A 20,697-nucleotide genomic window follows, 5' to 3' on the forward strand; every position below is an offset into this window, starting at 1 on the left:
ATAAACATGGGGCGAGATATCCGTGCTTTGGGGCGAGATATCCACGCTGTGGGGCGAGATATCCACGCTTTGGGGGCGAGCTACCCACGGCTTGGGGGGAGCCGTCTTCACTTTTCGCGGGGGGGAGTTGGAAAAGGGGCGAGCGGACCTTTTACCAGGAAGTCAGTTAAATGATTCAAAACGGAGTGAATAATATCTGTTTGATTATCAAACAGGGCGATCGGGAGGCAAACGCACTTTCTCTCAACTCCTCCCTCCCCTGATTGTGCCCTCCCTTTAATTCTAGCCCTCTCCTGTGTTCAGTCTGCAGCAAATTGATAGTTGTAACATTTCAGCTCCAATGCTTCTTTCTTTGCTTGCAATTTCATTGCGAATGCTTTATTTCTGTTAAGGCAACGCACCGTTTAGGCTTTTATATATTTTTTCCGCGTTTTGTTTTTATTTCGCTCCGCATTCACACCAGGGAAGGATTTTATTTTTTAAAACGAGCAATTCGTCTTACGTCAGTGGTCAGTATCAGTAGCTACACGAGGAGACTGAATTTGTAGCTATCTATTTTTGAGCAGAGCGGACAGGTAAGAGAGCACGACTTCTGTCTGTCTGTCTGTCTGTCTGTCTGTCTGTGGCATGTAATAACAATGTTATCTATTCTAGGCCACACATATTTATTTTAGCTATCTATGTAGAAGCCTGTGTGGGAGTTAGAAATGCTTCTCTCATCGTGCCTGTTGCTCTAAAAAAAGGTTCAGCTTCTATTATTAACTAACTATCACAATGCAGCACAGCAGTGAGGGTGATAAATTTACATTTGACAGGTTTTGATTCCAGTCAGTGTAGCTTACGTGAGACCTGAAGCGAACCTGACCTCTACGCTGCTCTGATTAAATGTAAAGGTTATACGGGAGTTGTTATATTTGTTGACAAATGTGCATTTATGTCTGCATAAAAATATATGCATAGGCTATATATTTGTAGCGTTTACCAATAATTAGCTTATACCATTGTCACAATTAAGTAAAGTCCGTTGATTGTTGTTACATTTGAGCTACAATAATATATAATAATTCATAATTTTAGGTTCCGGGCTATTTCTAATTTATATAATATTATTGTTGCTTGCTTGAAAATATAAATAGACTTAGATATATTTAGGCTACGCTACGCACTTCCTGGTTCACTAAGTTCACTTGTAATCTCTGATTTATAGCACGATTTGCGGTGTCGCTTGCCGACAAGAACAGAACAGATCGGATATACAAGCTCAATGCGTCGCAGGTCGCACTGCGTTTAGCAATTCTGTCCGATATATAGGCTACACTACACTCATGCACTCAGTGTTATTATTATAGCCTATAGGCTAGGCCTATACTTGGTAAAACAAACATGTTTGCCTATCATATAATACAAGTGAATAAAGTTTGTAGCCTAACATATGAATGAACCAATACCTAGCTGAGAATAATAGAGGGTACTATACTGTATTACCAATGCCAAGCCATTTCCAGTTCGTGCATTACAGTTGGAAGCGATTCCACATTGTCTTGGCTCATTTAACAGCACAATGCGAGTCTAGACTCGATTTAATATTTTCCTGCGGGCTGTGGACTCTGCACCATGCAGACTCTGTAGTTTTATTTTAATCAATATAAACAATTTGCGCGTGCGCACACACACACGCTCTCTCTCTCACACACACACACACACACACACGCACACACACACACACACACACACACACGCACAGTCACACATCACACACGACCTGTCCTCATTTACCCCCTGCTGGCTTGCACGCCAAGCTGCCTGGGTGGGACGTCATGCTTTTTATGGAGCAAATAAAACCTCCCTGACTGATAATGTAACTCTGTGTTAACATGCTTGGCTGCATGCTGTATATTGATTCAGCCAATATCTAATATTGTTCACAAAATTGACTTCATCATTTTGTGTGTGTGTGTGTGTGTGTGTGTGTGTGTGTGTGTGTGTGTGTGTGTGTGTGTGTGTGTGTGTGTGTGTGTGTGTGTGTGTGTGTGTGCGTGCGTGCGTGTGTGTGTGTGCACGTGTGTGTGTGGTTGTGTACTGTATATTATGGGCTTATGGATGGTGGTCAACGTTGAGTTGTCATGTCTTTTATGGGACATTTAGTTTACACTATAGCTACTACTATAACTATAGCGTATTTAGATTTAATATATATTGGACGTGTGCTTTATTTCTTTAATAGGTACCGTGCATGGAACTTTAATGACCTGAAATAAGGATTACATATACTTAACCTAATTACTTTGTGCTCACCCCCAGGCTAGTGTATAGGCTGTCACTCTCATTGGGATTCATAGGGGGAAAAACGTTTAAATTAGCCCCATTCTTACCATGTGCTTTTATAATCAATGATCCTGTTGCTCTCGCTGTTCCTCTCAGAACCGGAGCCAATACAATACAACACAGCATATCCCATCACACCAGCTAATCTTGGAGAAAACAAACACTGCTGCTCATACTGTATAGATTGTTGTTCATTCTTGTGGCCATGCAGTGCATCATTGTGTTATTTATTGTGTCTTTTTTTCATGACTCAGAACAGGAATGGGTTGACCGGGGTTTGGGCATGTGCAATTTTCAGCCTGCCTGTTGTCAGAACCTGATTTTAAGATCTAGGCCACTGATTGATTGATTGATTGATTGATTGATTGATTGATTGATTGATTTATTAACAGTTTGTAGAATTACAGTACATTTCAATTACAACTGGTCCTTGAGGGGGTTCCACAGGGTCCCCATGCAGCTAAATGATTGATAGTTAAGATAAACCAAATTGACTATTACAGATTTAGGGGTCTGTAACTTGTTTGATTGTTTTACAGTGTCGATTGGGGTCCCAGAGATAAAAATCATATCAAATGGGGGTCGGTGGACCGGTGGCCTCATCAAATGCATAGGCTTATATCAAACTTGTGCATGGTTCTTTAAATGAAAAAGATTCGGAATCACTGATCTATAATTAAATATAATATGCTTCTCTGGCTTTCCCCAATACATAAAACTAATTTCCAAAACATATGTCTGGTAAATTTAAACTATATGTTCTCAATGACTTGCTGGCTGTGTTCATCTATGTTCGCAGGCTTTTATCAAATCACTCAGCGTTTGCTATTAGGGCATCACTTCCCAGCAGCGACAGCTTTATTGGCATATGGGCTATCTGTTAGTGTGGGCTGATAAGACGCAGCAAGGTTGTTGTGCATGTCGGTGGCACCTAGCCTGATACTACCCATAAATGCAGACGTCAGCTCTGGGAGGAAGGTTACACTGTCATGTAGCCTAGCAGTGCACCATATCTGATGAGGGACGCAGTACACTGACTGGAGTCAATATGGCCTCCCCCTATACCCAACCCCCCCCCCCCCCCCCCCCTTCACACACACACACACACACACACACACACACACACACACACACACAGGTTTCCTATCCGATGCATCCCACTCCCACCTACACCATATGACCTCTACTTTTTCAGTGGACTCCACCTCTTTGCAGACGCCATGTGTAAGCGACCATGTAACCATGTTTATTATCCTCTACATGCCATCCGTTGGTTTATATATAAATTATTATCAATGTCAAACTGATTCAATGGGTCATAACAAGCCTGTCAATAATAGACATTTTTTGCATTGATGCATTGGCCTTATAATTATTACATAGTAGTGCAGCTGAAGGTTTTGCTGGAATTCTGCCGGTACACAACACGTGTATTATTAATTAGTTATTAATTAATTGATTGCTTGTGCATTGTATGTAGTGGTAGGGCAGCAATGGCAGAAGCTTATTCCTAAATTTTTATGCTGCAAAAGATGAAACCCATTTATCACTGTAGAAGGACAAAACTGAGAGGTGATCACTGCTTTGTGTGTGTGTGTGTGTGTGTGTGTGTGTGTGTGTGTGTGTGTGTGTGTGTGTGTGTGTGTGTGTGTGTGTGTGTGTGTGTGTGTGTGTGTGTGAGAGAGAGAGTGATGCGTGCGCGTGTGTGTGTGTGTGTAATGTATTGTAGCTGTGATTGTGAAATGTGTGAAGCCAGATCCTTTCATATATTTTTTTTTCTCATTTAAAACGGTTTGTAGCAATCATATTCACTCATTCATTGTCTTTTCTCCTGTTTCAAACTTTCACACATCATCTTTACATTTTACTCTGTTCATTATGGTTCCTACCTCAGAATCACTCCACACAGTAAAGCATTGTGACATGTAGTATTGTGTACATTATGTTTGAAAAATGAAAAAAGGAGAAAGAAAACATCCATAAGAAAATATATGTAGAAAATCGAATTTCAATTCAAACTATTTCCCCAATTTAACCACTTTAAACGTGACGTTTCTATTTGAGAATATTTCCTATTTGAGTAATTATTATCAAAATGTTTCAATTTCTTAGCTGGGGACCCCAGCCAGAAGATCTCTTTGAAAAGTTTGTGGTTCCCGTTTTTATTGAGCAATGAATGGTAGCTAATGTTTTTCCCCCTGAGTGAAATTGTTTTATTTTGGAATGATACATGTTCTCTAAGCACAGTGAAATCCCGCTAGTATTATGCTAGTGGTTATATTGGCCTACTGCTGCTAAATAATTCACGGACAACTACGCCGATTAGTCCCATGAGGTGCTTAAAGAATATATAGTCAAATCAAAAAGCCTTGGTGAGCATGTGCACAGCGGTCTGTGCACTGTGCACGCCGAGTATGAATAATGCATGAAGTTGTCATTAAAAAAAACCCAGCTTTTCTACTTTTTTATTTCACTATTTTGCAGGAGCGGCTTATAGTCTCACTGGATAACAAACAGAATTGTCAGGAACATATTTGGCCATGACAGTGTGCTCTCTCTCTCTCTCTCTCTCTCTCTCTCTCTCTCTCTCTCTCTCTCTCTCTTGTTGGATTTGTGAACATGTTCGAAACAAACACATTGGTTGAAACAGTTGAAAGCACAGAGTCATGATGACAGCGTGGATCAGCAGGCCGGAAGGTCGATGAGGGCCCTGCGTGTCTATTCAGAGAGACAGGATGCAGTATAGACCATAATGCTTCTGGAGAAGAGCCAGTGTCCACTGAGTAACTTTCCTGGATTCTGCTGGTGTTTCTGCAGCCGGGAGAGATGATTGTGTGTGTGTGTGTGGGGGGGGGGGGGGGGGGGGGGGGGGGGGGGGGCGGGGGGGGTCAGGGTTGCGTTTGAGAGTGTGGCGTGGCGTGGAAGGTTTTGACGAAGCGTTGCATATTGCTGCGCTGCGCTCTTAAGCATGCGTAAGGCAGCGGCTGCTGATGCTGATGATCTGGACCCGATTGCGGGATAGGCAGACCCCATTTCCGAGGAAACTTTCTATCGATCTGTAGGTAGACTGGGAGGGGAAGACAGAGACAAGAATTGCAGTTAAAGCAGGCGACGCAATCCTGTATACCCTCTTCATTCTGCCAATGTGTCTTTGTTCTTGTGTTTTAAGGTGGGTGCATCATCATTCAACCACCACCTCCATCCCCGCCCTCCCATCCCTCTCTCCTCTTTCTCTCCTCTCTCCTCTCTTTCTCTCTCTCCTCTCCACTGCAGTGTTCTCCTTCTGGGCTGTCTATATATGCGCACTCTCTTGCACACAGACACCCCCCCCCCCCCTCCCCCTCTCCACCACCATCTGTGTCTGTCGCTATGAGACACAGGAACAGATAATATCTCCTCTTCCTCCGCCTCCTCCTCCTCCTCCGCCACCACCTCCTCTCTTGCTGCTACCCTTTTGTTTATTCACGTTGTGTATATGAATCACGTATTGTGTTTGTTTTCTGTGATGGGTATAGCTCTCCTCTCTCGTCTCTGTTTCGTGACGTCCAGTCTGAGCACAGTCCAGACATTAAAGTCTTCAGCAATATGCTTTAATAACAGCTTGCTGTGCTCCTGTGTGTTTACGGTTGTTGAGGTAACCACCTCACTGGTTGTTATCGGTATTCTGTCACAGTTCCCTCTGCAGAGAATCTCGGCTCCAGTGAGACATGATGTAGTTTATTCCCCCGTCCGCCCGGCCACTCAGTAGGTCATCAGATAAGACTGACTTTACCTTTGTTTTCATCATAGTATTGTATTGCCATATGGTGTATTTGTTTATGTTATTGTGTTTATGATGTGTGTTGTATCGTGTTGTGCTGCAGTGCTGCGTACCAATGCTTAACGTTAACCCCTTGGGGAGAACAAAGTGAAACGTGAATCGTATATATGTTGAAGTGACTCCCGACTTTGGAGAGACAAAGCTGTGTGTGCCAGTGTGTTGGAGTTGTGCAGTTTGAAACGTGGGCATGTGGGCTCAGCCATGACAGGCTGTGCCAGAAAGAGAGAGGGAGATAGAGAGAGAGAGAGAGAGAGAGGCTTGGAAGAAACATTGATGCCTGGGTGGAGGAAGGGAGGAGCTCTAGTGGAACCTCCGCCGCGATTGGTTAGGGGTGTATTCTGCCTAGCCTTCAGGGCTCCGTCTGATTGGCTGTGGCCGAGCGACGAGTGCAGCAGCAGCAGCTGCAGTTGTAAAAAAGAAGAAAAAAGAAACTCTTCCATCTCTCCCTTCCTGGTCTCGCTCCCTTTCTTCTTCTACTCTTTATTTATAACTGTTGTCGTAGTCGTGGTGGATCCCGCTGCAGCAGCCTGTTTCAGTTCAAGGGCGTTGCTTTTACCATATTGCAACATGATTCATGTCAAGTTGGTCAATTACTTTCAGCTCAGGAAAGCTCAGGGGAGTGGAAATGATGTCTCTCTCTCTCCCTTGCCTGAGATGCTCTCCATCCTCTCTCTGTCTGTCTCTCTCTCTCTCTCTCTCTGTCTCTCTCTCTCTCTCTTTCTTCCTCGCTCTCCCATCCTGTATCACTTAATCAAGACGTAGCTTGCCCTTTCCTGTTCATTGCTCTCTCTCTCTCTCTCTCCCTCCCTCCTGCATGCTCTCCTCTATTCGTTTCTCCTCGCATTTTTATTCACTCCCACCGTCTCTCATTATGCTGGGTTTACTGGGAGCTGCTCATTCTCGGACGATACATTTTTAACTTCCACGTCTCTTTTACATCTATTTTAACATTATCCCTTTGTTGCTGTCTGTCCCACAGGGTTGTTTTTTGAGGACATGTGGATTGGTCGGCGAGGACGATGATGACAGCAGAAGGCTAACAGCAGGTCAGGACACCAGAGCATGAGAAAAAGACTGAAACAAGAGAGGAAACTACTGTAAAGTGCCTACTGCGAGTGGCTGCGGTTTGCCTGCGGAGGCGTTCATCTCCTACGCTGACTCTGCATTCAGCTCCTCCCCTGAAGCAGCCTGCCGAGGTGACAGCAGGCCAGAGTGCTGTGTGTGTGTGTGTGTGTGTGTGAGTGTGTGTGTGTGTGTGTGCGCGTGTGTGTATGTGTGTTTGGCCTTGAATGAGGCCATATTTTAACCTGACATCCGTGCGGAGTGGTGCATCCGTCCCACAGCCGACCTGCATTCCTCGCGCGTCTCCTCGTCCATACAGTAGGACAAGGACACAGCGCTCCATCAGCTTCTGCTTGTCTTAGCTCTTCAGTTTCCTCTTGTCGGAGTCTCTGCAGCTTTAAGTTAGCAGGCTTGCTAGCTGGCTAGCTATAGCCAGCCAGTCACCATAGGGACAGTGTCACAGCTGGCCATGTTGACGTGAGTGCAGCCACGCAGGGTTCTGAGACGACCGGTGGGCTCAAGAAGGGAGAGTGACCCCTGGAGATCAAGCTGATAGATCCACTGCTCTGAGACATACTGCAGGACCGAAGACACGGGACAGGAGTCACAGGACACGGTCACACACGTCCCTGCGAGGCAGAGTCGCATCTACAAATGAGGCTACTTTTTTATCGACACAGAGCTGGTCTCTGCTCACCACTGGCTCACCTTTAACGGTCCCTGTTCAGTTCCCTGGAGGTACTGGGGTCCGGGGCAAAGAAAACACCGAACAGACCTTTGTTGCTATCTTGTCATACCTTGGATTTTATTTTTTTCATAAACATGTCTTCGCCCTTGGACTTTTAGTGTCTTTAGCGGACAAAGCGTTTCTGCCCCCACCTTGCTGTGTGTGTGTGTGTGTGTGTGTGTGTGTGTGTGTGTGTGCGTGCAGGGGGGGGGGGGGCTGTAATGGCGGTCAGTATGACAATGGGACGGGACACCAAATGGCTGACACTGGAGGTGTGCCGTGAGTTCCAGAGAGGCACCTGCTCACGGTCAGACGTTGAGTGCAAGTTCGCCCACCCCTCCCGTAGCTGCCACGTGGAGAACGGCCGAGTCATCGCCTGCTTTGACTCACTCAAGGTAACAGCACAACAAAAATCTCCTGCGCACGCGCGTGCAGCCGCGAGCGTGCACACACACACACACACACTCACGCATGCACGCGCACACACACACACACACACACACACACCACCAGGGCAGGCATTGTGGGGATGACGAAGCTACATTTTTCTCATTACCAGCACTTGCAGCATGTCTGTGTTCTTTAATGCCCTTCAGCTGTGCTCTGTCACAGTCACATATAGGAATACATATTATATTAAATATCAATTTGATGCAGGTTACGAAAGGCATAAAAATGTCCAAAATGTATATTTTGTGAAATAAAAAATGTTGGACCTTTAACATTTTTTGAGCATGCTCTCTCACGCTCACCTATACACATCCTCATCTTGTGGTGTTTTTCCAGCTCAACATGACTGGACTATGAATCTATAAACCTTTTATAGTTTCCATTTTGCAACAGTACTGCAGTACTTGTTTGGTATCATGTCCGTTGAGGTTCCTAGCGCCATACTAATATGTGGCACTGATTTGTCAGTGCCACATTGTCGGTGCATCATTGCACCCCGACAGACTCCACTATACTCATAGAAGCTCCCAAATACTGTTAACACACTTTTAAACTAGATGTTTGAAACAATATTGAGTAAACGACATGGCCATGGTTTCCAAGAAATCTTTATAAAACGGTTTTAGTTGTACAGGTGAAATAGATATTGTTTCCAGACAGCATTAGCATTGACTTTTAGCTTTGTTAAGTACTCTCCTATGCAGATGGGTGGACGTCAGCTACATTTATGGGGTCCTATTTGCAGTGGCAAATTAAGTAAAGCGAGTAGAGTGGAGTGGAGTGGAGTGGAGTGGAGTGGAGTGGAGTGGAGCCGGTACCACACAGTGGAAAAGCAACAATTTGTTCTCCAAAGTCATTATTTTGACTGTTTGAGCATCACAGTCAGCTGCTTCCTGTGTGTCACCCCCAAATCCTCCCACCTCCCGACCTACTCCATACCCGTTGGCAGGTAGCAGAATCTCCCATGCACAAGTGATGCTGATTCATAGTACTGTTTTTTACAGGAGCTATACAGCATCAACTATGAATGGCTAATTGTGCTAGAATTGTGTCGTGCACAGTGGAATGTTGCTGTTTGTAATGCGTGCGTGCGTGCGTGCGTGCGTGCGTGCGTGCGTGCGTGCGTGCGTGCGTGCGTGCGTGCGCTCGTGTGTCTGAGTGAGTGAGGGGTTTATCTCGAGCAGCTTCTCTGTGGTTCAGAAGTGAGATGCAGACAAGGGGCTCTCTGTCTGCACGCAGCTGCTGTCTCCTCGTTTATTGAGTTAGAATTTATTATTCAGCCATTTTTCTGCGTTATATCCTCCAGAGCAGGAGGGAGATGCACACACACACACAGAGAGAGAGAGAGAGAGAGAGAGAGAGAGAGAGGGAGAGGGAGAGGGAGAGTGAGAGAGCTAGAAAGGCGGCCTAGCAACAGCCACACAAGTGCCTACCCATTGGATAGTTTGATCTTCCTGACTGGCACGGCTGTTTTTAGCGCAGAGCAGCAGCCCTGCTCGGTATTGGATGAACTGATGATACAGGGGGGAAAGGGAACAACCTGTTTTTTGTATGTCTTTTTTTTTATCAAAGGGAATAACAATAGCAAAGGCCTGGGGGACACACTGTTGCTCTATGAGAAAGTGCTGAGATGTCGGATAGCTGAAGGTCAGGGTGGCTTTCTCTTTATCAGGGGGCACAGCAGGGTCTCCGCACGCGCACACACGCACGCACGCGCGCGCGCACACACACACACACACACACACACACACACTCTTTCTTTCATCAGCATTTGTTGTTCTGTTCTGTTCTGGTTAAATTATGCCATTACCCAACCAACAGTGGACAGACCAGCAACGGGGAGCAGGTTATGTCTCCAGTAGCACCGGATGCCACAGCATCATGTCTCCCCTCCCCTCCTCTTTGGGTACATTTTATGGATTTATCTGCTAATGGCCTCCCTCCTTGCTGTCCCTCCCATATCTAGCATCTCGTACACGGTTGAGGGCTGCTGTCACTCCCTGCTGCTCCTTCATTAGCTGTGTGTGTGTGTGTGTGTGTGTGTGTGTGTGTGTGTGTGTGTGTGTGTGTGTGTGTGTGTGTGTGTGTGTGTGTGTGTGTGTGTGTGTGTGTGTGTGTGTGTGTGTGTGTGTGTGTGTGTGTGTGCGCGCGCGCGCGGTCAGTCTGGGCATGCTGGGACAGGGAGGAGGGGAGCTCATCTCTTTACCTTGTTAACTGGAGTGCTGCTGTCGCCTGGCTGGAAGCATGCGTGAGGCTCCTGGTACCCAGTAAAACCCCTCAGTGTTCATTAACAAAGGGCGGGCAGGGGCTCAGGGGGTAGAGCATCCATCTGGGAATCCGAAGGTCCCCGGTTTGATCCCCCCTGCTGCTCCTCCTGGCTGCGTGTCCAAGTGCCCTTGAGCAAGACACTGAACTCCTAAATTCTCCCGGTGAGCAGGTTGGGTTTCCTTTCCCTTCACCGTCAGTGTGTGAACGGGTGAACGTAATCCATCTTCACACCCGCTGCATCAAATGGTGGGTTTGACCGCACTACACCTATAGGACTCCCCTGCATCGGCCGCTGACACCACCTGCCTTGTGTTCACGAGGACAGATGATTCACGATTCTCCGCCGACCGATGGACAACTCGAACAGGGATGATTCGGCATTACGGGAGTTCGTACCACTTGGCATTGCCAATTGCTCGCATAAAACCCAGTTAAACCACACCAATGGGTCGAGAGACGCGACATTCGTCACAGCGGTGTGATATGTCCTGTTGCGCGGTGGCGCATGGTAGCGCACGTCGACGCAAGTCTACCCAAGTGATTAAATTGGTTCAATTCAATGGTTGATTGCAACTACATCTACATGCGTCTACTCGCAACCGTTTGGTTGCAAGGAGTTGCATGGTGACCCATTGGTGTGGTTTGGGCTTAACAATTCACTCGTAGCATTGAAAAATTACGCAGCAGAGAGATTTCCATTGCGTCAACAGATGACGATAATGCGCTTTGGAGAAATGCACTTAGTAAATACAACACATAAATGCACCATTTACCATGCATTTACTATTTACCAGTACAAATGTAACCAAATCCATTTGAATAACATTAACAAACACAGAGGACTTTGCTGTTTACATAAGATCTTCATCCCACTGTTAACACAGAGCTTGCAGACTGTACATCAGCGTCTCATGGCAACGGCATTCTCTCTTATGAACTGGAGAAAGAAACCTGCTTCGGGGATGCCTGGAGATGCACTGTAAAATGTGTTAATTTCAGCTTAGATTAACACTCAAGACTTTACCGTGTAGACCGGATCTTTGCACCCTGGTTTCCAACGGTATTTAGTTTTTGTGCAGTCTATTTTAATAAGCTATGTATTTGATCTTGGACCCGGGAAATGTGTCGGTAGATTACCACTGCACCACTAAAAGACCCACTTTCTCTATGTTACTTGTTGTGTTGCCATGGCTACCAGAAGGTGATTCCTCGCCCAAAAAGTCTCCTTGACATACCATGTCATTATTACTGTATTTTCATTTTCTTTCTATTTTCTTTCCTTTTCAATTTAGTTTTTTTTTTATGTTGTTCTCTACATATCTTTTCATACACTACTAGAGGCTCAGCTGTAACTCACTGCCCCCAGTACAGCTTGCATTTGTATATTGTGAACAAACAAGCTCATTAAACTCATTAATAAAGCACAGCCCTGTGTGCATACTCGTGCGCACGCAAGTGTGTGTGTGTGTGTGTGTGTGTGTGTGTGTGTGTGTGTGTGTGTGTGTGTGTGTGCGCGTGTGCATGTGCGTGTATCTGTCTCCATTAGTTTGGGTTGGTTTACTGGGCTGTTTGGACTCCTGAGACCAGCTCCTCGTTACAGACTCATCCCTAAACACACAGGCAGCTGACGCAAAGCTCGCTCCTCTCCCTGTGCAGCACGGCCACCACTGTTTGTCTGTACAGGACTAATTCCAGGCTGTGTGTGTGTGCGTGTGCGTGTGCGTGTGTGTGTGTGTGTGTGTGTGTGCGTGTGCGCGTGCGCGTGCAGTGGAAGAAAAATGCTACTTTTAAAAAGTAGCGAAAATAGCAGATCTAAAGCTAGAGCGTAGAGCGGAGCTTAATTCTCGCTATTTCACGACACTGAAGTGGTTAAGTAAAAGTAGAAATACACTTAAAGCCCCAAAACACTGTATTCAAAAAGGCCCATTTCTGAATGAGAAATATTATTGTACTATAATTATTGTGTAGTGTATTGTGTATTATTGACTATGTTTTATTTTGTAAATCTCATTCTGCAAAATCACTAACGCTATGAAATAATTGTGGTGGACCACAAAAAAAGAAAAAAAAGAAGAAGAAGAAATTGCCTCCACAATGTGTGAATGTGGATTGCGGAATCTCCGTCTGCTCGGAGCGTCTGTTGTTTCTCTCAGTCTCCCCCAGCGTCGGTTCTGCCACCGACACCTGTCCATCTTCAACGCGACGCAAACGCGATGAGCCGACCTCATTTCAACCTCGCGCGCTCGGCTCCGTCTGGTGCGTGTGTCACACTCAAGCTGGGAAGCAGGCAGGCAGGTGTGGTGTGATGATGACGGAGCACGTGCGGCTGCTGAGGGATCGTTGCACTTAAGTTAAGGAGGGGAGGGGGTTAACTGCTCATCTGCAGGGAGAGACAGCTGCTGCCGACCCGGGGGTTTAACCCATTCTGACCGGGCACCCATTTTGGTGTCAGCATCATGTTATGCTTTATCTATTGAAAAATAGCAGATCTACAAGCTCATATCGCGCCACCGAGTGTCGCGATACGAGCTTGTAGGTCTGCTATTTTTTGAAAAATCGAAGAACGACTGACATTTTTAGAATCTGATCTCAGGTCAGAATGGGTTCATCAGACCAGTGTGTGTCCGGCGGAAACCTTGTGTGAATCTGATCTCAGATCAGAATGGGTTAATGGGGGACTGCGGTTTCCTCTTAGTTCACCTGCAATCTTCCTGCAGCAACGTGCAACGCAATGCGAACTACAGGCAGGGGAACCACATGCTGTAGAGGTCACCAGAGCAAAGTGAATTGCTTTTACACAGTAGAATCCTCAATGTTAACTTAACTCAGATGTTGTAACAATGGAACCGGTGAGGATTGGAGTTACAGACCCCCTATTGGTCCATTCGGTGCCTAATTATCAGTCTATTTGTACTCTTTCCGAGTCAATGGCTCAAATCAGATTCAGGGTTCGTGTATAAGGAAGCCTGAAATTAGTTTAAAAGGATTCTAAATGAATGGCTGTCCTCACATCGCTCAGGGACAGAGACCCTGAAGGACCTTGCAGAGTTGCCCTGAGTAGCGAGTTCAAGTGGTATTTTAGACTATAACATAATATACTTTTTATGATTCTGAAATGGGGATTCTGCATATGCCTACTTCCACTTTTGCTAATTTAAGTGTTTTACTTTGTCTTCAGTAATATTTTTGAATAGCAGGACATGTACAGTACTTGTGTTATTGCTACTTATGTCAAAGCCCTGAGTACACCACCACTGCTGACAGTTATGGTTATGGAGTGAGTGCGTTTGCTTGTGCACGTAAGCGCCACTGTAGCCTTCATACGGACTGTTTAGCCAACATGTTTTACAAGGTCAGTGCAGCGGACTAGCTCTCTCTCCGCCCTCTCCAACTATTAGCTATCAACATCAACCAGTCACATGCCTGCAGATGTTTGCTTTCCCTTTTCTGGGAGGCTGACTGATAACTTACTTGGGAGAGAATCTAGACGCAGAATCTGGCTGAGAATCAAGCATGTGGTCTCCGTGTTTACACCCGACTTTCATCTGTGTCGGTGTTGGTGTTTCAGATGTGCTGCTATGTAAATACCCAAGCGTGCTCTGTTGATTCATAATTTTGACAGGTTGTGAGGTGAAAAAAATAAGTATTCATGAAATAACATTTAGTGCAGCTAGAGCAAGGAATGTCCACACAAATGTCAAAATGAAATACCCGGCCTAAATTGTAACTGATTATCACTTTAAAAAGCTATTTGCAAGAATGTAGCATGAGTACCGTGTTAATGTGCTTCTCCCCTTCAAATAATTGCATATCTCTCATTAATTATCCATCATCCAATCTCATGAGACATAATTAGTATATTGTCTCACTAGCAATTATCTCCGTTTTAATTTAAATGGATGCCAAATCTTTTAGATTTTCTGAATATCACAAATTGTACCAGAGTGTATTTTTGAACCCTGTTTGACTGCACATGGGCCCAGATCAGTTGTTAGCGTTAAATTTGCGTTTCATCTCCGGGGCTGATGAGTTCTGATGTCCTTGCTCTACCCTCTCCATCACATTAGTCTCATCTCACTGTTACCCTGTTAGAAGGCTGCATGTCTCTTAAATCTAATGAGCCCCCCCCCCCCCCCTTCTGTCACACTCCTCCTTTGTTTCTCAGGGGCGATGCACACGTGAAAACTGCAAATACCTGCACCCGCCTCCGCACCTCAAAACACAGCTGGAGATCAATGGGAGGAACAACCTGATTCAGCAGAAGACAGCGGCAGCCATGTTGGCTCAACAGATGCAATTCATGCTGCCTGGAGCCCAGTTACAGCCCATAGTGAGCAGTCCACAGTTTGTTTGTGCATTTGAAGGGTTTTCATTTAAGCCTAGCCTTGATTGTTTTTGAGTGGTGCAACCACTCCCAGGAACAGCAATGTCCGTGTTCACCTATGCCTGTGTTCACCATGTGTCCGTGTTGGTTAATGACCACCAGTATATGACTATGAGTACCAGTAGGGGCGCTGTTGTGCCAGAAACAGAGAGAGGGAGGGGGGGGGGGGGGGGTTGCACCACTCAGTTCACACGGGTGTGATTTTTTTATGTATTTGCTAAAAAAAAGAACGAAAATGAGATCTTAAAACACTCACAAGTATGATGTAGAATCTTTTAGGGCTGCAGACGGCCCATTAGTACGATAAATCTACGTTTTAGGAACTGGTCGGAATAACGTGTCCCTTCCACGCGCTACGTCCGGCCGGGGAAATTCCCCTCTGTCAGGTGAAAAGAAGCAGCTTGGACTCCTCATGCATAGAAGGAGGCATGAGGTCAGTCCACTGCCCCCCCAGGTTGGCAGAGGAAGTGTAGCGCCCAGGATTACATTAGATAATTGGCACTGGGTGAAAAGAAAACTGGGTTACAAAATCGTGGGATAAAAATTAAAGAATTAAATCTACGTTTTATGTCAGCTTAGGGTTAGTTATAATGAGCAGTACCAATGGTACTTTGAAACAATGGGCCATTGGACTAATGGCACGGCACCGAATCCTCCATGCTCATTTCACGCCAGCCAGCTGCAAGTGAAGAATGTTCAAAGTGCAACATGCAAATGCTAAATGCATAGGCCTACATTGAACATTATCAATATTTCCTACTTCCACACAGCAGTCCGTTTCTATCCATCTCAAGTGATGTCAAACACACCCAGAAGAGCCTCAGTCACAGTGGTCCAAGTGGATCAAGCCGGTTACTATACTTTGGTCCGACATACCATTGGTCCGATCGACTACCTATACCCCAAACCCTCACCCTAGCCATAACCGCAAGCACGGGGCAGCACACCTAAACCTAACCCCAACCCTCTCCCGAGTCGGACCAATGCTCCTTCGAACCAATGATATGTCGGACCAAAGTATGCCTCCCATCAAGCCTGTCTGGGGACCTCATAGACAGGGAGAAAGAAGTACAAACATTCATTCATGCTCATATCATCCCTGGCAGCCTGTTTCAAAAAAGTTAATATTCATTTCAGGAAAGATATATGCCATGTAGTAGCTCAGTCTTGATTATTTCCACGTCTAAAACCGCTATTTTAAAATGTTATCAATAATTATCTGCTGTGTATGTATGGGATCTACTAGGCGTACAGTCCTGGTGGAGCCACTTCCTGTCTATCTCCACTGTCGCTGTTAAATAAAGGCTTGGAATAGCCCCCCCAAAAAGATTGAGGTCCCAGAGATATGGGGGTCTGTGTCCTGATGTATGCATAATGTGAACAGAGGGTCAGAGTTTTAATTATTTTCTGTTCATCATGTCTGTTCTTTCCCTCTCTCATTATCATGCTGCAGACCACATTCCCAATGTCTCCATCTCTGGCCAGCCCCAACATGACATTCAGTCCTTATCTGAGCCACATGGCTCCTGGAATGAGCCTGATGCCAGAACTACTTCCCAGTACCCCCCTACTGGTCCCTGGGAGCCCCACTGGTCTGGCAGTCATGGGCAACGGCAATTCCATGCAGAAACAATTACGCACAGACAAGTTAGAGGTAAGTGTGTTCTATTCTGTTCACCATAGGCCTATCTGACAGCCCTTCCCCGCCCCCTTTTCTGAGCTAGTGGTGTAATTACCTACATTCAGAAGCCATAAACAACGCTTTTTCTGAAGGTAAACTTTATTCTATTTGTTTTAGCGGTCTTGTTTTCTTCATACAGTTTTTTACATTTTAACATTTGGAAATGGCCTTAAATGGTGCAGAGAAAGCATGTAGGGATGTAGCTCTGGTCCATGAGTAAGGCTATGGACGTGTGTGTGTGTGTCAATTTAACAAAGGTGCAGACGATCAGAAATCAGCAGAGAGTGATCGACATTTGCGCTACTCTATGCCGAATTGAAGTGGACTCGGTCCCAGACTTTTTTTTTCCTCTCCCTGGAAATAAAAACGTCTGGGTTTCCGAAGGCTACATGATATATGACATACTGGAATGCTACATGTCACAGTGATGCAGCATAGTGGCCTCCACAGGTTATCTCTTGTATCTGTAATGCAAGAGATGGGGTGCATGAACCCAATGCACATTATGGAATGCCAAGGGTGAGTGAGAAAGTAGCAGCCAGGAGAATGAGGCTAGCAGGACACTGCCAAAGACACCAAGAGCTGCCAACCAGCAAATTAGTGCTGTGTGAACCAACACACGCTAGGCACCGACCACGAGGACATTAACATTAACAGTTACATAATGTGGATGTACTCAAGAAAGACGCAGGAGGGCAAAGCAACCAATGAGCTGGCCAGATGTATTGAGATGATGGAGGCGACGATCGAAAGGCTCGTCTGAGGGCGACCTAGTCCTAGAGAGGAATACGATACTGCTCGCCCCTTTACCAACTCGCCCCGGGCGTACAGCCAGCGGGACAGCGCGGCCTGGTATTCCTAAAGTAATCTAAGCACTGAGAATTGGTTCTCAGTGCACCGAAACGTTTGCTTTTTAATTGCACTTTGAGCACAGAGCACTTTATGAGCATGATAAAATAAAAGAAAAAATATATTTTCTTAAGAGATGGAATTGGAGCGACATGACCTGTTACCCTAGAGAAAGAGAGGTCACGGTGCACAAGGGAAGGTCAATGTAGGTCCGGTCTTGATCGACACTTATCCTCCCTCATCAGGTCTGCCGGGAGTTCCAGCGTGGGAATTGCACACGAGGGGAGAACGACTGCCGCTACGCTCACCCAATGGAGGCGGGCATGGTGGACTGCAGCGAGAACTCCGTGATCGTGTGCATGGACTACATCAAGGGCCGCTGCACCCGGGACAAGTGCAAGTACTTCCATCCTCCTGCTCACCTGCAGGCCAGGATCAAGGCTGCTCAGCACCAGGCTGGTCAATCTGCAGCGCCTGGAGCCATGGTGAGTCAACCTGACACACAGTAGTGTACGTTAGGACGGTGGGCATGAACAACAGGAATAGACGTGATTCGTGAACGATAGGAAAGTGAACTACAGGAATAGGCGTGAACAATAGGAAAGTGAACTACAGGAATATAGGCGTGAGCAACAGGAATAAACATGATCTACAGGAATAGGCGTGAATGTAAACTACAGGAATTAGCAGGAACTAATGCGAGCAACGACAGGTAAAGGGTAGACATGAGCAACAGGAATATGTCGGGAGAGAATCCTAAAATCCTCTAGTTATAATAATAATCTTTATATATATATATTGTGTGCGTGTGCGTGCGCGTGCGCGTGTGTCAAGGTCAAGGTAAACTTTATTGGGAAATTTGTCTTGGGCTTTCACCCCAGCTACAGCCACACATAAAACATCAATGACAACAAAAATACATTACAGAGGAAGACACAACATTACACAATTGCACACATGATGTGGATAATCTAGCCTCACGCAGTTACCGCTGTTTCAGAGCCTCGTTCAGCATCTTAGTTGATGCTGGTACAAACGATTTTTAAAATCTGATGTACTTCCACTTTGGTTCTTTGTATCTTCTCCCAGAGGGCAGAAGTACAAACTTGCCATTTAAAACATGGGTAACATCACTGACATTTTTTTTAGCCTGTTTTAATGTAGCCTGCTCATAAATAGACTGAAGAGAGGGGAGTTGTCTTACGCCTATGATCTTCCCTGTAGTCTGCACCAATCTGAACAATTTGGACCTCAGTTGCACTGAGAGATTACCGAACCAAACTGTGATGCCAAACCTGACCAGGCTTTCCAAGACTGCTCGATAGAACACTAACATAAATCTTTGGTCAACACCATGAACCCTGAGATGTCGGAGGAAGTGCAGTCTTTGCTGTAGTTTACTACAGAGACTGTCAACATGTGTATTCCAAGTTAGTGAGTTGTCAATACAGATCCCCAAGTATTTATATGAGGAGACCTGTGAGATGGTCGAGTCATGGATGACCACAGGCCTGTGGTCACCAATACTCTTGGGGTCAAACACCATCTCCAATGTCTTCTTAACATTAAGAATAAGAATGCACGTGTGTGCATGCGTGCTCCGGCTTCACGGATTGCTGGAGCACCACATCATGTTTGTACCAGCCAACATGGAAATGGCATAGCTCCTACGTATGTACAGTATCACAGACATTATGCCTTGCCGAGCCTCATGGCTCGTATGGCAAGAGCCTATATCTCCTGTTACTGTAGCTTGGGGAAGCTTGATGTACAAGTACACGCTAGCTAGTACAGTATATCGCAGGGATTTACCCCCAAACAACCCTTGATGCTGAGTGCCAAGCAGGGAGGCACTCAGTCCCATTTTAGAGTCTTTGGTATGTGACCTTGCTTGCTGGGAATCGAACCCCCAACCTCCGAGTCTCATGGCTCATGACTCCAAATTTGGGCAGGGTTTCAGCACGATCCGAGCCCTATTGACTTCCATTGTACAATTAAAATATTTCACAAAGAAAAAAAACATAATGTGTAAAAATATGCATTGGAGATACCTCTTCGGCCTACTGGCAATGTGCACAAGAAATGTGCTGATCGATCGGTCTAGCTAGATTGGCTCTGGAACAACACACAGACACCGACAGACAGACAAAACCATACAGTAGTAGTATACAGTTTACATTCTTCCTTGGTAAGGGTGCAGCTCTGTCCCTAACTCACAGCTAATGTATAATGTATGTATTCTGGGCAGTATTGTTTGTACTCTAGTCTGTGACACAAACAACAGGGGCTACAGTGAAAATGAAAAATATGAATACATATCACTCTGGTATGCAAGAAACACACAACAGTTCAGGAGTCATTCTGTGATGCTGTCTGCCTTTTCCGTATTTCATTTCATCCTTTCCTGTCATGGTTAGTGGTTACTGGGACGACCGTTGTCTTGCACAATGACTGACTGGCGCTTTTCATGTTTTAATTAATGCGTTGTTAGGCGTAAATCGTAAAATGCATTATCATGCATCAGCGGTATCTATTACCTCGCCCCTCCGTCTCTCCCCTGATTTGCTGTCTGGTGTTTGTTTGGTCTAAAATCCACTCACCACCTGCTGACATTATCTCAGCCTCCGAACCGGAGAAACATAAAAGTCTTATTTGTCCCTGAGGGGAAGTATACTGTAGATGTCATGTCATAGTAGCCAGTAGTCTAACACAGATAGACAGACCACAAAGGAAGGAGTAAGTAATGACGACGAAAAGTAATGACGTAATGAATGAGGTAAGGATTGATGTAAACACTCAACATGAGGGAGATGAGGGTGAAGTACCCGGTCTGTCTCATCTCATCTTTGTGTATGTCATTGTCGTTCATTACTGTTCTTCCTGTTGAGGAAGATGAGGGTGACGCTGAGGCCGTTCAACACGGAGGGCTTCAGCAGTCATCCTCATTAGAAAATGGAATCTTATAGGTCCCATTTTGCTCTGAGGTCTGACCCACAGACTGGCCTACATCATCACTCACATCCTACAGCGCCCTCTTCTGGTGAGAATGCGAAACAGTCAACAGCAGTAGAGAAACCTTATAGTGATTTGTGACCTAACAGAGAAGACCACTTTGTGACACAATCTCTAAT

General features: G+C 45.6%; 1 protein-coding gene across 3 annotated transcripts in view; it reads left to right on the forward strand.

The window, feature by feature from the left end:
- The first annotated feature begins 250 nt into the window (after positions 1 to 250).
- mbnl3 (muscleblind-like splicing regulator 3) overlaps positions 251 to 20,697 on the forward strand; it is a 26,575-nt gene continuing 6,128 nt past the window's right edge. The window contains exons 1-5 of one of the 3 annotated variants that reach the window (XM_083785995.1): positions 251 to 575; positions 7,125 to 8,329; positions 14,818 to 14,982; positions 16,490 to 16,690; positions 17,812 to 18,051. In XM_083785995.1, the coding sequence (XP_083642121.1) occupies positions 8,156 to 8,329; positions 14,818 to 14,982; positions 16,490 to 16,690; positions 17,812 to 18,051 (780 nt within the window). In that variant the 5' untranslated portion in view covers positions 251 to 575; positions 7,125 to 8,155. The remainder of the gene's footprint in view (positions 576 to 7,124; positions 8,330 to 14,817; positions 14,983 to 16,489; positions 16,691 to 17,811; positions 18,052 to 20,697) is intronic. The other 2 variants (XM_083785997.1, XM_083785996.1) reach the window with 2 other exon arrangements.

The sequence above is a fragment of the Protomyctophum parallelum genome (assembly GCF_964188405.1).
Source record: "Protomyctophum parallelum genome assembly, chromosome: 16".
Taxonomy (NCBI): Eukaryota; Metazoa; Chordata; class Actinopteri; order Myctophiformes; family Myctophidae; genus Protomyctophum; species Protomyctophum parallelum.